General features: G+C 41.7%; 1 protein-coding gene across 1 annotated transcript in view; it reads left to right on the forward strand.

Annotated features, from left to right (window-relative positions):
* LOC139157244 (solute carrier family 22 member 2-like) overlaps positions 1-12,036 on the forward strand; it is a 36,201-nt gene extending 24,165 nt beyond the window's left edge. The window contains exons 9-11 of the mRNA XM_070733804.1: positions 2,167-2,275; positions 5,626-5,738; positions 9,295-12,036. Of these exons, the coding sequence (XP_070589905.1) occupies positions 2,167-2,275; positions 5,626-5,738; positions 9,295-9,419 (347 nt within the window). The 3' untranslated portion in view covers positions 9,420-12,036. The remainder of the gene's footprint in view (positions 1-2,166; positions 2,276-5,625; positions 5,739-9,294) is intronic.
* Positions 12,037-14,536: the final 2,500 nt, after the last annotated feature.

A 14,536-nucleotide genomic window follows, 5' to 3' on the forward strand; every position in this document is an offset into this window, starting at 1 on the left:
TTGTTTACAGAACCAAAAAGTTGAGAACAGCTCTTTCTCACTAATTGCACTACACTAGTGGAAGGGAGAAGAAAGGAGAATGAAGAGGGAAGGAAAAAGAAGAGAAGGAAGGAAGGAAGGAAGGAAGGAAGGAGATTATAATGAGAGTAAGGGAGGGTCTAAGGAAAATGCTGCCTTACCATTTGGCCACCAAAGTTACCCCCAGCAGGAGTGATGTCAAGCTGGCCACCCCTACCCTGGCCAACCCATGGCCATACCAACCCCAACCATGCCCCACCTCCTTGCCTACCCGAGATCAAACACAACCCTGATGCAGCCCTCAGTGAAATTGAGTTTGACACCCCTGCTTTAGGGAACTTATCTTTACCTCCAGTTCTCAGGGAAATTGCACAGGTAGTCCTTATTTAGTGACTGCCTTGGACAGTGACTATCTGTAGTGGTGGTGGTGGTGATGATGATGATGATGATGATGATGATGATGATGATGATGACATATGTTTTTTCTCCAACCCACCTCCAGAGATTGACTAAACAAGCTATCTCTTCCTGAGCTGCTTTTTTCTCCAGTGCAGTGCATCCTAAAAAATGTACAGACAAATTAACAAGCTCACCTTGGTTAGAATTCTTCTATGGCTTGCATTGCTGCCTACCACTGATAAGACTTTAATCACTTTCATACTAAAGTCCTTTATTTGCCTCCTAAGCTGCCTGCTTTCAGCTGCAGGCCCTATTTCTTTAGATGCATATTCCCCATTGCTTGCTTGCATACTCTCTTGAAATCTTTCCTCATCAATGAATGTAAATGCAAACATTAATTCTCTTCTTGCTAATTAGCCCAGTGCCAGGAGAACATTTCAAAGGGTGGGAGAATTGGGTAAAAGAGCTATAAGATTTATCCAGCTTCCTCGTGAATTGAGTTCGAGGAACTAACCCATCACTTAGCTTCCCCTGGCTATTTAGAGCTGTATCTTTCTGATCTAGTAAAACAAAGGAAAATTAAAGTAAAATTTTGAGCACAATTGTGGTTGTGTGATTTTTCACTTAGCAACCACTTCCCAGTTATTATTATTATTATTATTATTATTATTATTATTATTATTAATTAAATTTGTATGCCGCCCCTCTCCGTAGACTCGGGGCGGCTCACAACAATAACAAGAACAATGTAAGAACAAATCTAATAATTTAAAAAATGCTAAAAAACCCATTAATAAAAGCAAACATACACACAAACATACCATGTATAAACTGTATAGGCCCAGGGGAGATGTCTTAGTTCCCCCATGCCTGACGGCAGAGATGGGTCTTAAGAACTTTACGAAAGGCAAGGAGGGTGGGGGCAGTTCTAATCTCTGGGGCAGCTGGTTCCAGAGGGTCGGGGCCACCACAGAGAAGGCTCTTCTCCTGGGTCCCGCCAAACGACATTGTTTAGTCGACGGGACCCGGAGAAGGCCAACTCTGTGGGACCTAACCGGTCGCTGGGATTCGTGTGGCAGAAGGCAGTCCCGGAGGTATTCTGGTCCGATGCCATGAAGGGCTTTATAGGTCATAACCAACACTTTGAATTGTGACCGGAAATTGATCGGCAACCAATGCAGACTGCGGAGTGTTGGTGTAACATGGGCATACCTTGGGAAGCCCATGATTGGTCTCCCAGCTGCATTCTGCACGATCTGAACTTTCCGAACACTTTTCAAAAGTAGCCCCAAGTAGAGAGCATTACAGTAGTCGAACCTCGAGGTGATGAGGGCATGAGTGACTGTGAGCAGTGAGTCCCGGTCCAGATAGGGCCGCAACTGGTGCACCAGGCGAACCTGGGCAAACGCCCCCCTCGCCACAGCTGAAAGATGTTTCTCTAATGTGAGCTGTGGATCGAGGAGGACACCCAAGTTGCGGACCCTCTCCGAGGGGGTCAATAATTTCCCCTGCCCAGGGTAATGGACGGACAGATGGAATTGTCCCTGGGAGGCAGGACCCACAGCCACTCCGTATTATCCTGGTTGAGTTTGAGTCTGTTGACACCCATCCAGACCCCAACAGCCTCCAAGCACCGGCACATCACTTCCCAATTCCCATTGTGGTTGCAAAATAATATATCACCAGTATTAATTGTCTTCCTCCAATAAATTAATTTGGATAAACTATGTACATATGCTTTCTTTTCAGATATGCATTGGTTAAAGATTCTTACAGGTTCCTTTGGCAGGTTGGGAATTACTATGGCTTTCGAAATGGTCTGCTTTGTCAATTCTGAATTGTACCCAACATTTCTTAGGTAGGTGCTACTTCAAAAAATGGCTTAATGCAGAACTCTGAATCTTTGATTACTCCACTATCACCAATTTTGAGGCATTATCTCTCTGAATTAACTTCGTAAATAGAATTAACATTGCAAGATAGAGTGGAGAAATTTTGGAGATAAGGCAGGATAAAACCAATGGCATCTCCTTTCCTATGGATAAAAGCCAACTAGGGAAATCTTTGATCAACTCAGGGGATGAGATGATGGCATTCATCACGTCTAAGGGAGGAAACTTGGTCTCACCAAGAGGGAAATAAACAAGGTGGTAGCTAGAAATAGTGACAGTTTTGAACTGGAATGCCATAGAAGAGAGTAATACTCGGAATACTAATAACTAAAGATCTAAGTGCGAAAGCCCTCTGCAACAACATAGCTAAGAGGGCCTCAAGAGTTGTTAATCTAATCCTATGTAGCTTCTGCTCTGGAAATCTCACACTACTTACCAAATCTTACAAAACTTTCGCCAGACCCATCCTAGAATACAGCTCATCCGTTTGGAACCCATATCGCATCTCAGACATTAACACTCTTGAAAATGTTCAAAGATACTTCACAAGAAGAGCCCTTCACTCCTCCACTCGAAACAGAATACCCTACGAAACTAGACTTACAATCCTGGGTCTTGCAAGCTTAGAACTACGACACCTTAAACATGATCTAAGTATTGCCCACAAGATTGTATGCTGCAATGTCCTGCCTGTCAAAGACTATTTCAGCTTCAACCACAACAACACAAGAGCACACAACAGATTCAAGCTTAATATTAACCAAACTTGACTGTAAAAAATATGACTTTAGTAATCGGGTGATCGAAGCATGGAACTCATTACCGGAATCTGTAGTATCATCCCCTAACCCTCAACATTTTACCCTTAGACTATCCACGGTTGACCTCTCCAGATTCCTAAGAGGTCAGTAAGGGGCGTACATAAGAGCACTAGAGTGCCTTCCGTCCCCTGCCCTATAGTCTCTCCTATATCTCGTATTTCTTCTCTACTATATTCTCTATAACAGTGTTTCCCAACCTTGACAACTTGAAGATATCTGGACTTCAACTCCCAGAAGTCCCCAGCCAGCATTTGCTGGCTGGGGAATTCTGGGAGTTGAAGTCCAAATGTCTTCAAGTTGCCAAGGTTGGGAAACACTGCTCTATAACCTTCATTGTGTATGATTGTGTATTGGACTGACTGACTAACTAACTAACTAACTAACTAACTAACTAACTAACTAACTAACTAACTAACTAACTAACTAACTAAACAAACAAACAAACAAACAAACAAACAAACAAACAGTATAACAGTCACTCCATGGAATGACTTGGAGCAGGGGTGTCAAACTATCATTGTCATTAACGTATCATGACTTTCTCTCCCTTCACTAAACTGGGGTGGGCGTGGCCAGCGCATGACGCATCCAGCCCATGGGCCAAGCATTTAACACCCCTGGCTTGGAGAACCTGAAGCACATCGGCTGACTGTGCTGCCTTCATGAATCTGTTTCCTTCCTGCTTTGTATCCATATTTGTAAATAAGCCTAGGATGTTAGATCTGCAGTTGTCCTGGATGTTCCTATTAAAAACAAAATAAGCATATACCCATTAAACTAGAGCCACTTTTGCCACTTTTGCTTTGCCTCATAACTGATTTTTAGTTATATTTATTTCCATTCTGTTCAAAAAGACATTAATTTCTTACAAAAAAAATAAAACAAAAGGGGTTTTAACCTTTATGCACTAAATAGACTTAATCAGGGAAAATGGTTTCCAGCATGGAAGTGATCACATAGAAATGGCTTGTTGTGTAGCTATGAAAGGCTTTATTTCAGGACTATAAACAGGAATTGAACTTCAGGCTTTTAAGAGTTTAAGCAATTAACATATGAAATAAACAAATCTGTTAGTTTTCCTCTTTCTCCCACTTTCAATTCCTTTAAATTTGAACCTCTTTACTTTTCTGTAAAGAAGGAAAAAAAGAAAAAAATATCGGTAAAGTTTTAATTTTTAAAAACAATGTCTCATGCACCTACCTCTACTTAGTGTACTTAATGATGATGATGATGATGATGATGATGTTTACCAAAGGGCATAACAGGCAATCTTAAAATAAGATCTCTCCCAGGCGTTTTGCAGGATGTATGAATTCAGTGGTGAAGAATTTGTATTTGTTCAACTTGTAGGCATTTCTCTTTAATCCATCTATGCTCTCTTCTGATTCCTTTATGAAGAGGAATCTGAAGGGCTCAGTGTATTTTCAGACAAATGACTAGGTTGCAACCACCCATCAAACGCATAGGCTTATCTGGAGGTCAGATGTATTCTAGGGAATGAAAATTTATTTGTTTGCTTGTTTGTTTGTTGGTTGGTTGGTTTGTCAACACATGTACAGGACAGCAGGTATTGGTATAAACATAAACATAAGCAAAGTTGGTACAGGGACAATAGGACAGTAAGACAGGGATGGTAGGCACAATGATGTGCTTATGCATGCTCTTAGGAATGGGGTGAGTTTGACTATAGACAGTCTAAGGTTAAAGTTTTGGGGGTTTGGGGAAGAAAGCACAGAGTTAGGTAGTGCATTCCAGGCATTGATCCCTCTGTTGCTGAAGTTGTATTTTCTGCAGTCGAATTTTGAGCAATTTACATTGAGTTTGAATCTATTGTGTGCTCATGTACTGTTGGGATTGAAGCTGAAGTATTCATTGACAGGTAGGACATTGTAGTAGATGATTTTATGAATTACATTTAGATTACATCAAAGACAACGTAGCTCTAAGATGTATAAACCCAAAATTACAAGTCTGGTAGAATAAGGTATTCTGCTGCGAGCAGAGGAGTGGAAGAATCTTCTTGTGAAATATTTCTGGACTTTCTCAATTGTATTAATGTCCGATATGCAGTGCGGATTCCAAAAGGTGAGCTGTATTGGAGAACTGGTCTAGCAAATGTTTTGTATGCTCTGGTTAACAGTGTAATATTGCCAGAGAAGAAGCTATGCAAGATTAGATTAACAACTCTTAATGCCTTTTTGGTTAGCAGTGTAATATCATTACAAAAAAATTATTTAATTGTTTGTTTGTTTGCTTCCTTTGTCACATACGTATTGGTGGTATACAAAGCTATAATATTTATATACACGATACTAGTAAAAGATTAGGAGAGGGGATGGAAGGCACTCTGGTGCACTTATGCATGCCCCTTAATTATATAAAATGATATTAAGATTTGGCTCTTGGCTTTCTAATAAGACAATTTCTCATTTATTCATTTATTTTATATGCATGTATAACATTGAATCTGATCTTTCTGTCTGTCTGTCTTTCAGAAACCTTGGCATGATGGTATGCTCTTCCCTGTGCGATTTTGGTGGAATAATATCACCATTTATAGTCTACAGATTGGCAGAGATCTGGCATGAACTACCTCTTATAGTATTCTGTAAGTAATATTCTATCAATAGCAGCTACAGGTCATTAATGCTTAATCATGTACTTTTGTATTTTTCCAGGGATACAGTCCAACTGAACCTAACTGGGCTTAGGTCTATATCGACTGGTATCATACAATAGAAATAGAAATACAATATAAATTACTGTCTCTTATATTTCTATTTCCTGACAGTTAGGAACAATTAAGCAGTGGAACAATTTACCTCCAGAAGTTGTAAATGCTCCAACCCTGGAAGTTTTTAAGAAGATCTATCTGAAGTAGGGTAGGGTTTCCTGCCTAAGTAGGGGGTTGGATAGAAGACCTCCAAGGTCCCTTCCAACTCTGTTGTTGTTGTTGTTGTTGTTGTTGTTATTATTATTATTATTATTATTATTATTATTATTATTATTAATAAGAGGCACTGCTTGTGGTTACAGATTGGAATGCCAAAGTTGGAAACACAAAAGAGGAAAATATAGTTTGATTATGTGGCTTAGGAAACCAAAATGAAGCAGAAGACCATTTTATCTATTTCTGTCACTCCAAAGAAACAGCTAACATGGTCCTCAAATAATCAGAATGTCTTTATGCGTGGACACTACCAGATGAAGTATATAGAAATCAAATTAGCTAAAAGGAAATAGATGAGTTCCTTTATGGCACCAAGATTTGCCCAAATGCTGGCTGTGCAATAGAATAGAATAGAATTCTTGATTGGCCAAGTGTGATTGGACACACAAGGGATTTGTCTTGGTGCATATGCTCTCAGCGTACATAAAATAAAATATACATTTGTCAAGAATCATGTGGTACAACACTTAATGATTGTCATAGGGGTCAAATAAGCAATGAAGAAACAATCAATCTTAATAAAAATCTTAGGATACAAGCAACAAGTTACAGTCATACAGTTCTAAGTGGGACGGAAAGGATGATGGGAATGATGAGGAAAAACTAGTAGAAATAGAAGTGCAGACTTAGTAAAAAGTTTGACAGTGTTGAGGCAATTATTTGTTTAGCAGAGTGGTGGCGTTTGGAAAATAACTGTTCTTGTGTCTAGTTGTCTTGGTGTGCAGTGCTCTGTAGCAACGTTTTGAGGGTAGGAGTTGAAACAGTTTGTGTCCAGGATGGAGGAGTCAGTAAAGATTTTCACCGCCCTCTTTCTGACTCGTGAAGTATACAGGTCCTCAATGGAAGGCAGGTTGGCAACAATTGTTTTTTCTGCAGTTCTGCAGAAAACTAACTGCAGATCACTGCAGTTTTCTGCAGATCACTAACTGTTCCTGTGCAAATTTCAAGTTAACCTAAAGAAGAAGAAGAGCAGTCGGTTTCCATGATCTGATCTTGAACATATACCAACCAGGCGGGAGTTGATGCTCCTGCTGCTACTGGTGTGCTCTGTGCACAGCTTTGGGTGTCTGGCTTGCACGCATACATGTCCCAGCGAGATTTTGCTTCTGCGCATGAGCAAACTCTCATGAGAAATTGTCTGTGTGCATGAGATTTCAGTGATTTTTTTTGTTTCCACACATGTGCAAAAGCAAAAAAAATCTCTGGGATGCACATATGCGCATGCTGGACACCTGAAGCTGCGCATGCAGCTCCCATTTTACTACCAGTGCACAGTATGCCTGTACCAGGTAGGAACCTGATACTGATAGCCACTATTTTCAAGGAGAACATCAGGGGTCATTCTGAAGTCCTGAACTCATTGATAGAAAACCAAAAGAATCGTGGAATGAAGTTAAAAGAAGTCATGAGGAAGTTAAAAGAAGTTAAAATAAGTCATGCCAAAAATTAGGAAAAAGAAGAAAGTAAACTCAATAAGACAAGGTATGGAAATTGCTAAGAAAAGGAGAGGAACCAAAGCCAAGTAAGAGAATACAATATCCTTAATTTCACATGACTCCAGGATACAGCAACTGTCATACATGTGAATCAGCTGTCAAGCATCCAAATATAAATCACATGACCACGGGCTTGCTGCAATGGTTGTAAGTCCGAAGAACGGTCACAAGTCACTTTTTCAGTGTCGTTATAACTTTGAACTGTCACTAAATGAACTGTTGTAAGTTGAGGACTACCAGTAGAGATAATTTTGATGCAGCAGAAATAAATTTTGATGCAACCCAACAAGAACGACACAGACTTCAGAGGACAATCATAACTGCAGAAAAAACAATTGCTGCCAACCTGCCTTCCATTGAGGACCTGTATACTGCACCAGTCAAAAAGAGGGCGGGGAAAATATTTACTGACCTCTCGCATCCTGGACACAAACTGTTTCAACTCCTACCCTCAAAATGTCGCTAGAGAGCACTGTACACCAAGACAACTAGACACAAGAACACTTTGTCCCAAATGCCATCACTCTACTAAACAAATAATTCCCTCAACACTGCCAATTTTTTTACTAAGTCTGCACTTCTATTTCTACTAGTTTTTTTCTCATCATTCCTATCACCCTTTTCCTCCCACTTAGGACTGTATGACTGTAACTTGTTGCTTGTATCCTAAGATTTTTATTAATATTGATTTGTCCTCATTGCTTATTTGACTCTATGACAATCATTAATTCAGCTGTGGCGAGGGGGACATTTGCCCAGGTTCGCCTGGTGCACCAGTTGCGGCCCTATCTGGACTGGGACTCACTGCTCACAGTCACTCATGCCCTCATCACCTCGAGATTCGACTACTGTAATGCTCTCTACATGGGGCTACCTTTGAAAAGTGTTCGGAAACTTCAGATCATGCAGAATGCAGCTGCGAGAGCAATCATGGGCTTCCCAAGGTATGCCTATGTTACACCAACACTCCGCAGTCTGCATTGGTTGCCGATCAATTTCCGGTCACAAATCAAAGTGTTGGTTATGACCTATAAAGCCCTTCATGGCATCAGACCAGTATATCTCTGGGATCGCCTTCTGCCGCACGATCCCAGTGACCGATTAGGTCCCACAGAGTTGGCCTTCTCCGGGTCCCGTCGACTAAACAATGTCGTTTGGCAGGTCCCAGGGGAAGAGCCTTCTCTGTGGCGGCCCCAACCCTTTGGAACCAGCTCCCCCCGAAGATTAGAATTGCCCCCACCCTCCTTGCCTTTCGTAAACTCCTTAAAACCCACCTCTGCCCTCAGGCATGGGGGAATTGAGACATCTCCCCCGAGCCTATACAATTCATGTATGGTATGTTCGTGTGTATGTCTGCTTTAATAATGGGTTTTTAAAAATGTTTTTAAATTATTAGATTTGTCTTGAATTGTTTTATTATTGTTGTGAGCCACCCCGAGTCTACGTAGAAGGGCGGCATACAAATAAACAAACAAACAAACAAACAAACAAACAAAGTGTTGTACCACATGATTGTTGACAAATGTACTGTATCTTTTCCTTTTATGTACACTGAGAGTATATGCACCAAGACAAATTCCTTGTATATCCAATCACACTTGACCAATAAAGAATTCTCTAATTCTCTGTCTAAAATATCCCCAAAAATGATTGTGTGTCCATATTGACAATGTGTCATAGTTCAGTTTCTCATGTTTTTTGTTATGTTTTATTTGCAGCTGTCATAGGGTTAATAGCTGCTGGATCAGTGCTGCTTTTGCCGGAGACCAAGGGAAGCACCTTGCCTGAGACCATTGATGAAATAGAAAACCTTCACAAACTTAAATTAAACATTCAATCTTGAAGCAAATTCAAGTTTAATTATTTTTGAAAAGTGTGTGCGCAGCTACGGTCCATAAAAATTCCAGATCTACTCACAAATAAAAAAATATGACACCGTACAGTCTTTCATTTGGAAAATAGGTATTTGATGCATACACAAAACACTCATTTTTCAACCTGTACCTGTGTTAAACTGATAGACACTGTCAACATAGCAAACACAGCATGTAAACAGTAATAATAAGCAGTGAAAATGATACTTTTAACTTGGTATTTAAACACTGTGTAATGATTGGAGGTTCTAGATTTGTTAATACGCTATTCCTTCTTTTTATTTTAACTTTTGCTACTTCATGTAGTTTTCGATGCATTATATGTATGCTGTAAATCTTCTGGTGGTTCTTTGTAGTGCCCAGAACCAAGATAAATATCCTGCTGCAGGTAAAAGATATCAATATGTAAATAAATGGAAATGTCTATATTATCTGGTTGGTTGCAGGCAGTAGTGGATTCTAAATCCCGTTGTTACCAGTTTGCTCATGTGCACACATGCACAGAAGTGTCCCAGGTGGATGGGTGGAGCCTACGCCGCTGCTGCTCCTACCAGTTCGCTGAACCAGGCTGAACCAGGAGCAACCCACCACAGGTTACAGCACAGTTGAAAAATAGGCAAAGTGGTTAAAATTGGTGCAAAGTGGCAAGACTTTGCCAGGACAAGTAAGGAAATTAATATAGGTGTTTTGTATCTGTTTGAACAGGCCTAGAACTGGAAGGAGTCAGATGTAGAGGAATGATTACCCTTGGAGATACTAAGATAAACAGAGATAGCAATAAAAGGCTGAATCAGGAAGTCAACATAGGAGATGTCTGGAAGGAAAGGAGGGTTTGTCCCAAAGAAAAACCCAATCCAGAAAGATTAGGAGAAAAATGAAAAGCAAAATGCTTAGATGCACATACAAATCTAGCCTTCATTCACAAAAGTGGATGAATCAAGGATAGAAAAAGAAAGAAAGAGAATATTAGTTAAGGAAAAAGGAGAAAAGGTAACACAAACAGCGATAGGGAATATCAGCCAAATCTTAAGGTAGGGGGAAAAAAGACCATTCATGAGTAGGTAAGAGTTAAAGGAGAAAGGAAGCAAGACTTTTCTCCAGGTAGCTTTTTGGCTAGCAGGTTTCCACCCATGCATCCAACAAGGGTAGAGAGGTGTCGAAGGTGCAAAGATCCACAAGTACAGTATCAGTTGCAGTATCCATTGCAATGCAGATAAACAGAGGGAGATGATCATTTTACTGTTAGGAGAACCTGCACAGCAGATCAATTAGTTGTGGTAGGATAGAAGCTTGGAGGACCAGGAGGAAGGGCGAATAGGATTCAGATGAGCCAGGCAGGAAGAAATTTAAAGAATAACAGTGTTGGAAATGACCAGTGAAGGGCTGCCCATTGCCGGCACTCCTGGTGTGCTCCTGGCGATGGGCATGGACGCGTGCATCTGTTGGGCATGGGCGCACATGCTGACACAAGATTCAGATTCTGCATATGTGGAGGAAGCAAAGTCTTGAGTGAGGATGCTCTCGTGCATGAGATTTTGCCGATTTCCCATGATTTATTTGCTTCTGCGCATGCACAGAAGCAAAAACCACCAAACATTGCATGAGATTTCACTTCCTGCGCATGTACAGAAGCTAAATCTCACGCAGGCATGCACGTGCACATGTCTGGAATGCAGAGGTGCGTGTACATCTCAATTTTTCCAACCGGGACTGTGCACTTGACCGTCCATGCAGCAGCCCACTACTGGAAGGGACCATGGAGGTCTTCTAATCCATCTTCCTGCTTAAGAAGGAGTCCCTATACCAGTGATGGCAAACCTTTGTGTGCTGAAAAGGGAGCGCATGCATGTGCTTGCCTGGACCACAGACTGGAAGAGGAGCTGCATGTGCATCAGCCAGCTTGTCTTGTGCGCATGGTGATCAGTTGGCCGGCGCATTTTCTCAATGCAGGAAAATAGAAAGCCAATTCTTCCAGTTTCCAGCACTGCCACATACATGAAGGCTAGCTGACTGTCACGCATGCATGCACGCCACAAACCCAGAAGAGGAATGGGTGATGCCCTGTATCCCAGGTGACATGGCTCTGCATGCCACTTTCAGCATATGTGCCATAAGTTTGCCATCACAGCCCTATACCATTCTGAACAAGTGGTTGCGCAACCTCTTCTTAAAAACGCCCAGTGATGGAGCACTCATAGCTTCTGAAGCAAAGCTGATTAATTGGGGAGCAGGGGTGGGGGTGGGATTAAGCAGCCCAGAAGAGAGGACAAGAACTGGCCCATGAGATTTTTGCAGAGGTAAATCTGGGCATTTTATGAGGTTAGATTGTTTAAATATGCACTGTGCCCTGGATGTGCTGCATGTTGAAGGCAATTGTTCAGTATGTATATCATATGGATGTAGGAATTGTTGGCTCTGAACAAGCTCCTGTGTGGGACATATGGAAAATCACCCCATTGAGCTCTGTACCTTGTTTTTATTTAAAATTAGTCCTATGCCTATTTGATACTGTCTGTATATCTGTATATCTGTATGCTGATTACTTTTCTATTGCTAATAGTAAAGTTCTTCTTGTCTTCTTGTCTATTCAAGAGGTTGGATATATTTTTTCCTTATTGGATAGCCTGGGGGGGGGGGAGGTGGGAAATCTCCCCTTAAAATCTCCTTACATATAGGCTTCTGGTTTGACGTCACAACGAGATCAAATTGTGCCAAATCCTCCTTGTTGGCGGGGCCCCCAAATGGCTAAAGTCACCCTGTAGGGTTGACGAAGAAAGGTGGGTCACCCTTCAGATCATGGAGAGTGGCAGCTCTTCAGCTAGATCCAGGGATTACCTCCCATCCAATGACGAAAAGGAGAGGCAGCTGTTATGGCTGCTGTGAAGCTGGGGCAGTCGAAGAAACAAAGAATATTCTGGAGCAGTGTAGATGAACAGTGATTGGAACTGTGTGAGGTGATTTTCTTTTTACCTAAAAGCTAACCCCAAATAAAATAAAACTTTGAAAAGAGACAATTTGAAATGCTTGCTTAAGCAGCGAATAATTGCAGATTTAGAGAAAGGAATTAAAGGGAGAGTGCAAAATCTTTAAAATATAAAAAGATTGGAGCTTCCAACTTTATTTTTAATATTTTGGTAAGGCATTTTAAAATACCGGAATTATTTGTCTGAATATTGACTACCGGTATTTGCAAAACAAATAAATATTTGTTAGATTTTGAGCAAAGTTGAAATTTAAGCTGAAGGTGCCATCTACTGGTAGAGATATAGTGGTATCTCTACCTACAAACACCTTTGCTTATGAACTTTTCTAGATAAGAACAGGGAGTTCAAGATTTTTTTGCCTCTTCTCAAGAAGCATTTCCCACTTTGTTGTATCCTGTAATGGCTACCTTGTAACTCTGTAAATAGTTTGTTCCTCTTTCAGCGCTGTCTGAGCCCAAGCAGGAAGTCGCTCCTGATTGGCTCAGACGCGGCCGGCTCTAGCTTTGGCGGGAACCGCAAATATATAAAAGGAGCGGTTTCTCCAGGCAGAGTCAGTCGGTACTCGCTGAATTGTCACTTTACCTTGCTGAGCTGTCACTTGTTCTCTGAGCTGAATAAAAGTACCGATTGCTCCAAACCCTGTCTCTGGGTCTACTTCACTGGCGACGAACGGACGGAAGAAACTTCGCGTGCAACATGGACAAAATCCAGATCGGCCAGGCTCCGGAACTCTTCGATCCCGAGAAATCGACATGGGACGAGTACATGGCCACCTTCGAGATCTTCCTCGAGGCGGCGGGAATGCAGGACGCCAAAGCCGATCGCAGACGGGCTATTTTCCTTAACTACTGCGGCGCAGAAATCCGTAGACTTGCCCAAACTCTCACCGAACCGGAACAAGCAAGAGCCACAGCGTGGGACGTCCTACAACAAAAACTGGCGAGCCATTTCAAGCCGACCAAACCAGCCATGGTTTTTCGGCATCAATTCCACATGATGGCTCAGAAGGAAACCGAATCGATCAGCCAGTTTACAACGCGGCTTCGAACGGTACTTGCTCAATGCAAGTTTAAAGACCCGGAAGCTCGCCTCACCGACGCCTTGGTTTTCTCTGGGTCTACTTCACACTTCTACTATCCTATCCCCTTATTTCTCTTAGGCTTGGCCTACAAAAGCCTCTACTATCCTATCCAGTAGCAGGTTCCCACCCATACGGACGAGGACACTGCATGGTAGTAAACGAACTGTGCACACAGTTCTGGGTCTTTGGTGAGCTGCACATGCATGTGAAGTTTTGCTTTTCTGTATGTGCAGGAAGCAAAATCTTGCGAGGGGATGTGCGCACGAGAGAGATTTTGGCAATTTTTGCTTCTGTGCATGCACGGAAGCAAAGAATTTGTCAAAATCATGCGCACGCAAGTGTCCGCTTGCAAGATTTTGGTCATGTCATTCCTGGGCCATTTCCACTGGCCGGACGGCGTCCCCCCATGGAGAGGAGCCCATGACTGCCTACTTCCAAGCATAGAATAAGAACCCCTGAGCAACATGCTAATCTCAGGGGTATTTGGGAAAGTGGTAAAAGCATCCCTGTTCATTATAACATGCTCTCTGCACAACATAAACATGCTTATGTTTATAGATCTTTAAAGTAGGAGAAAGTAATTGGACCCCTCTCTGTGCATCGCCCCCTGCATCTCATTTATGTAACCCTTCTATCCTTGTGTCCAGTTTTATTGAGAGGGAAACCCCCCCCCCCAATCATCTCCAAAAGTGGGAGGTGAAAAGAATGGAAAACTGCACATACAAGTGCCGTAGGAAGGTGTGTGTATGTGCGTGTGTGTGTGTACCTAGGGATATGAAATTGGGCTCCAGGAAAAGATTTTGTGTGATTTTTTGCATAACCTTCAAAATTTTCAATTTTGTCAGGGTGCAGCTAAAGTTAGAAAGAAAAGAATGAATCAATGCATTTTCTAAAGCACAGGGGAAGAGAAATTGAAAGCCGGAGTAGGTGGGAGAGAGAGGCAAATTAGTCAAGGTTACTTTATTTACATGAGGGGTGATAAGTCTTCTGATATTTCTCTAATTCAACAGAATAATAGAGT

The sequence above is a fragment of the Erythrolamprus reginae genome, chromosome 1, assembly GCF_031021105.1.
Source record: "Erythrolamprus reginae isolate rEryReg1 chromosome 1, rEryReg1.hap1, whole genome shotgun sequence".
Classification (NCBI taxonomy): Eukaryota; Metazoa; Chordata; class Lepidosauria; order Squamata; family Dipsadidae; genus Erythrolamprus; species Erythrolamprus reginae.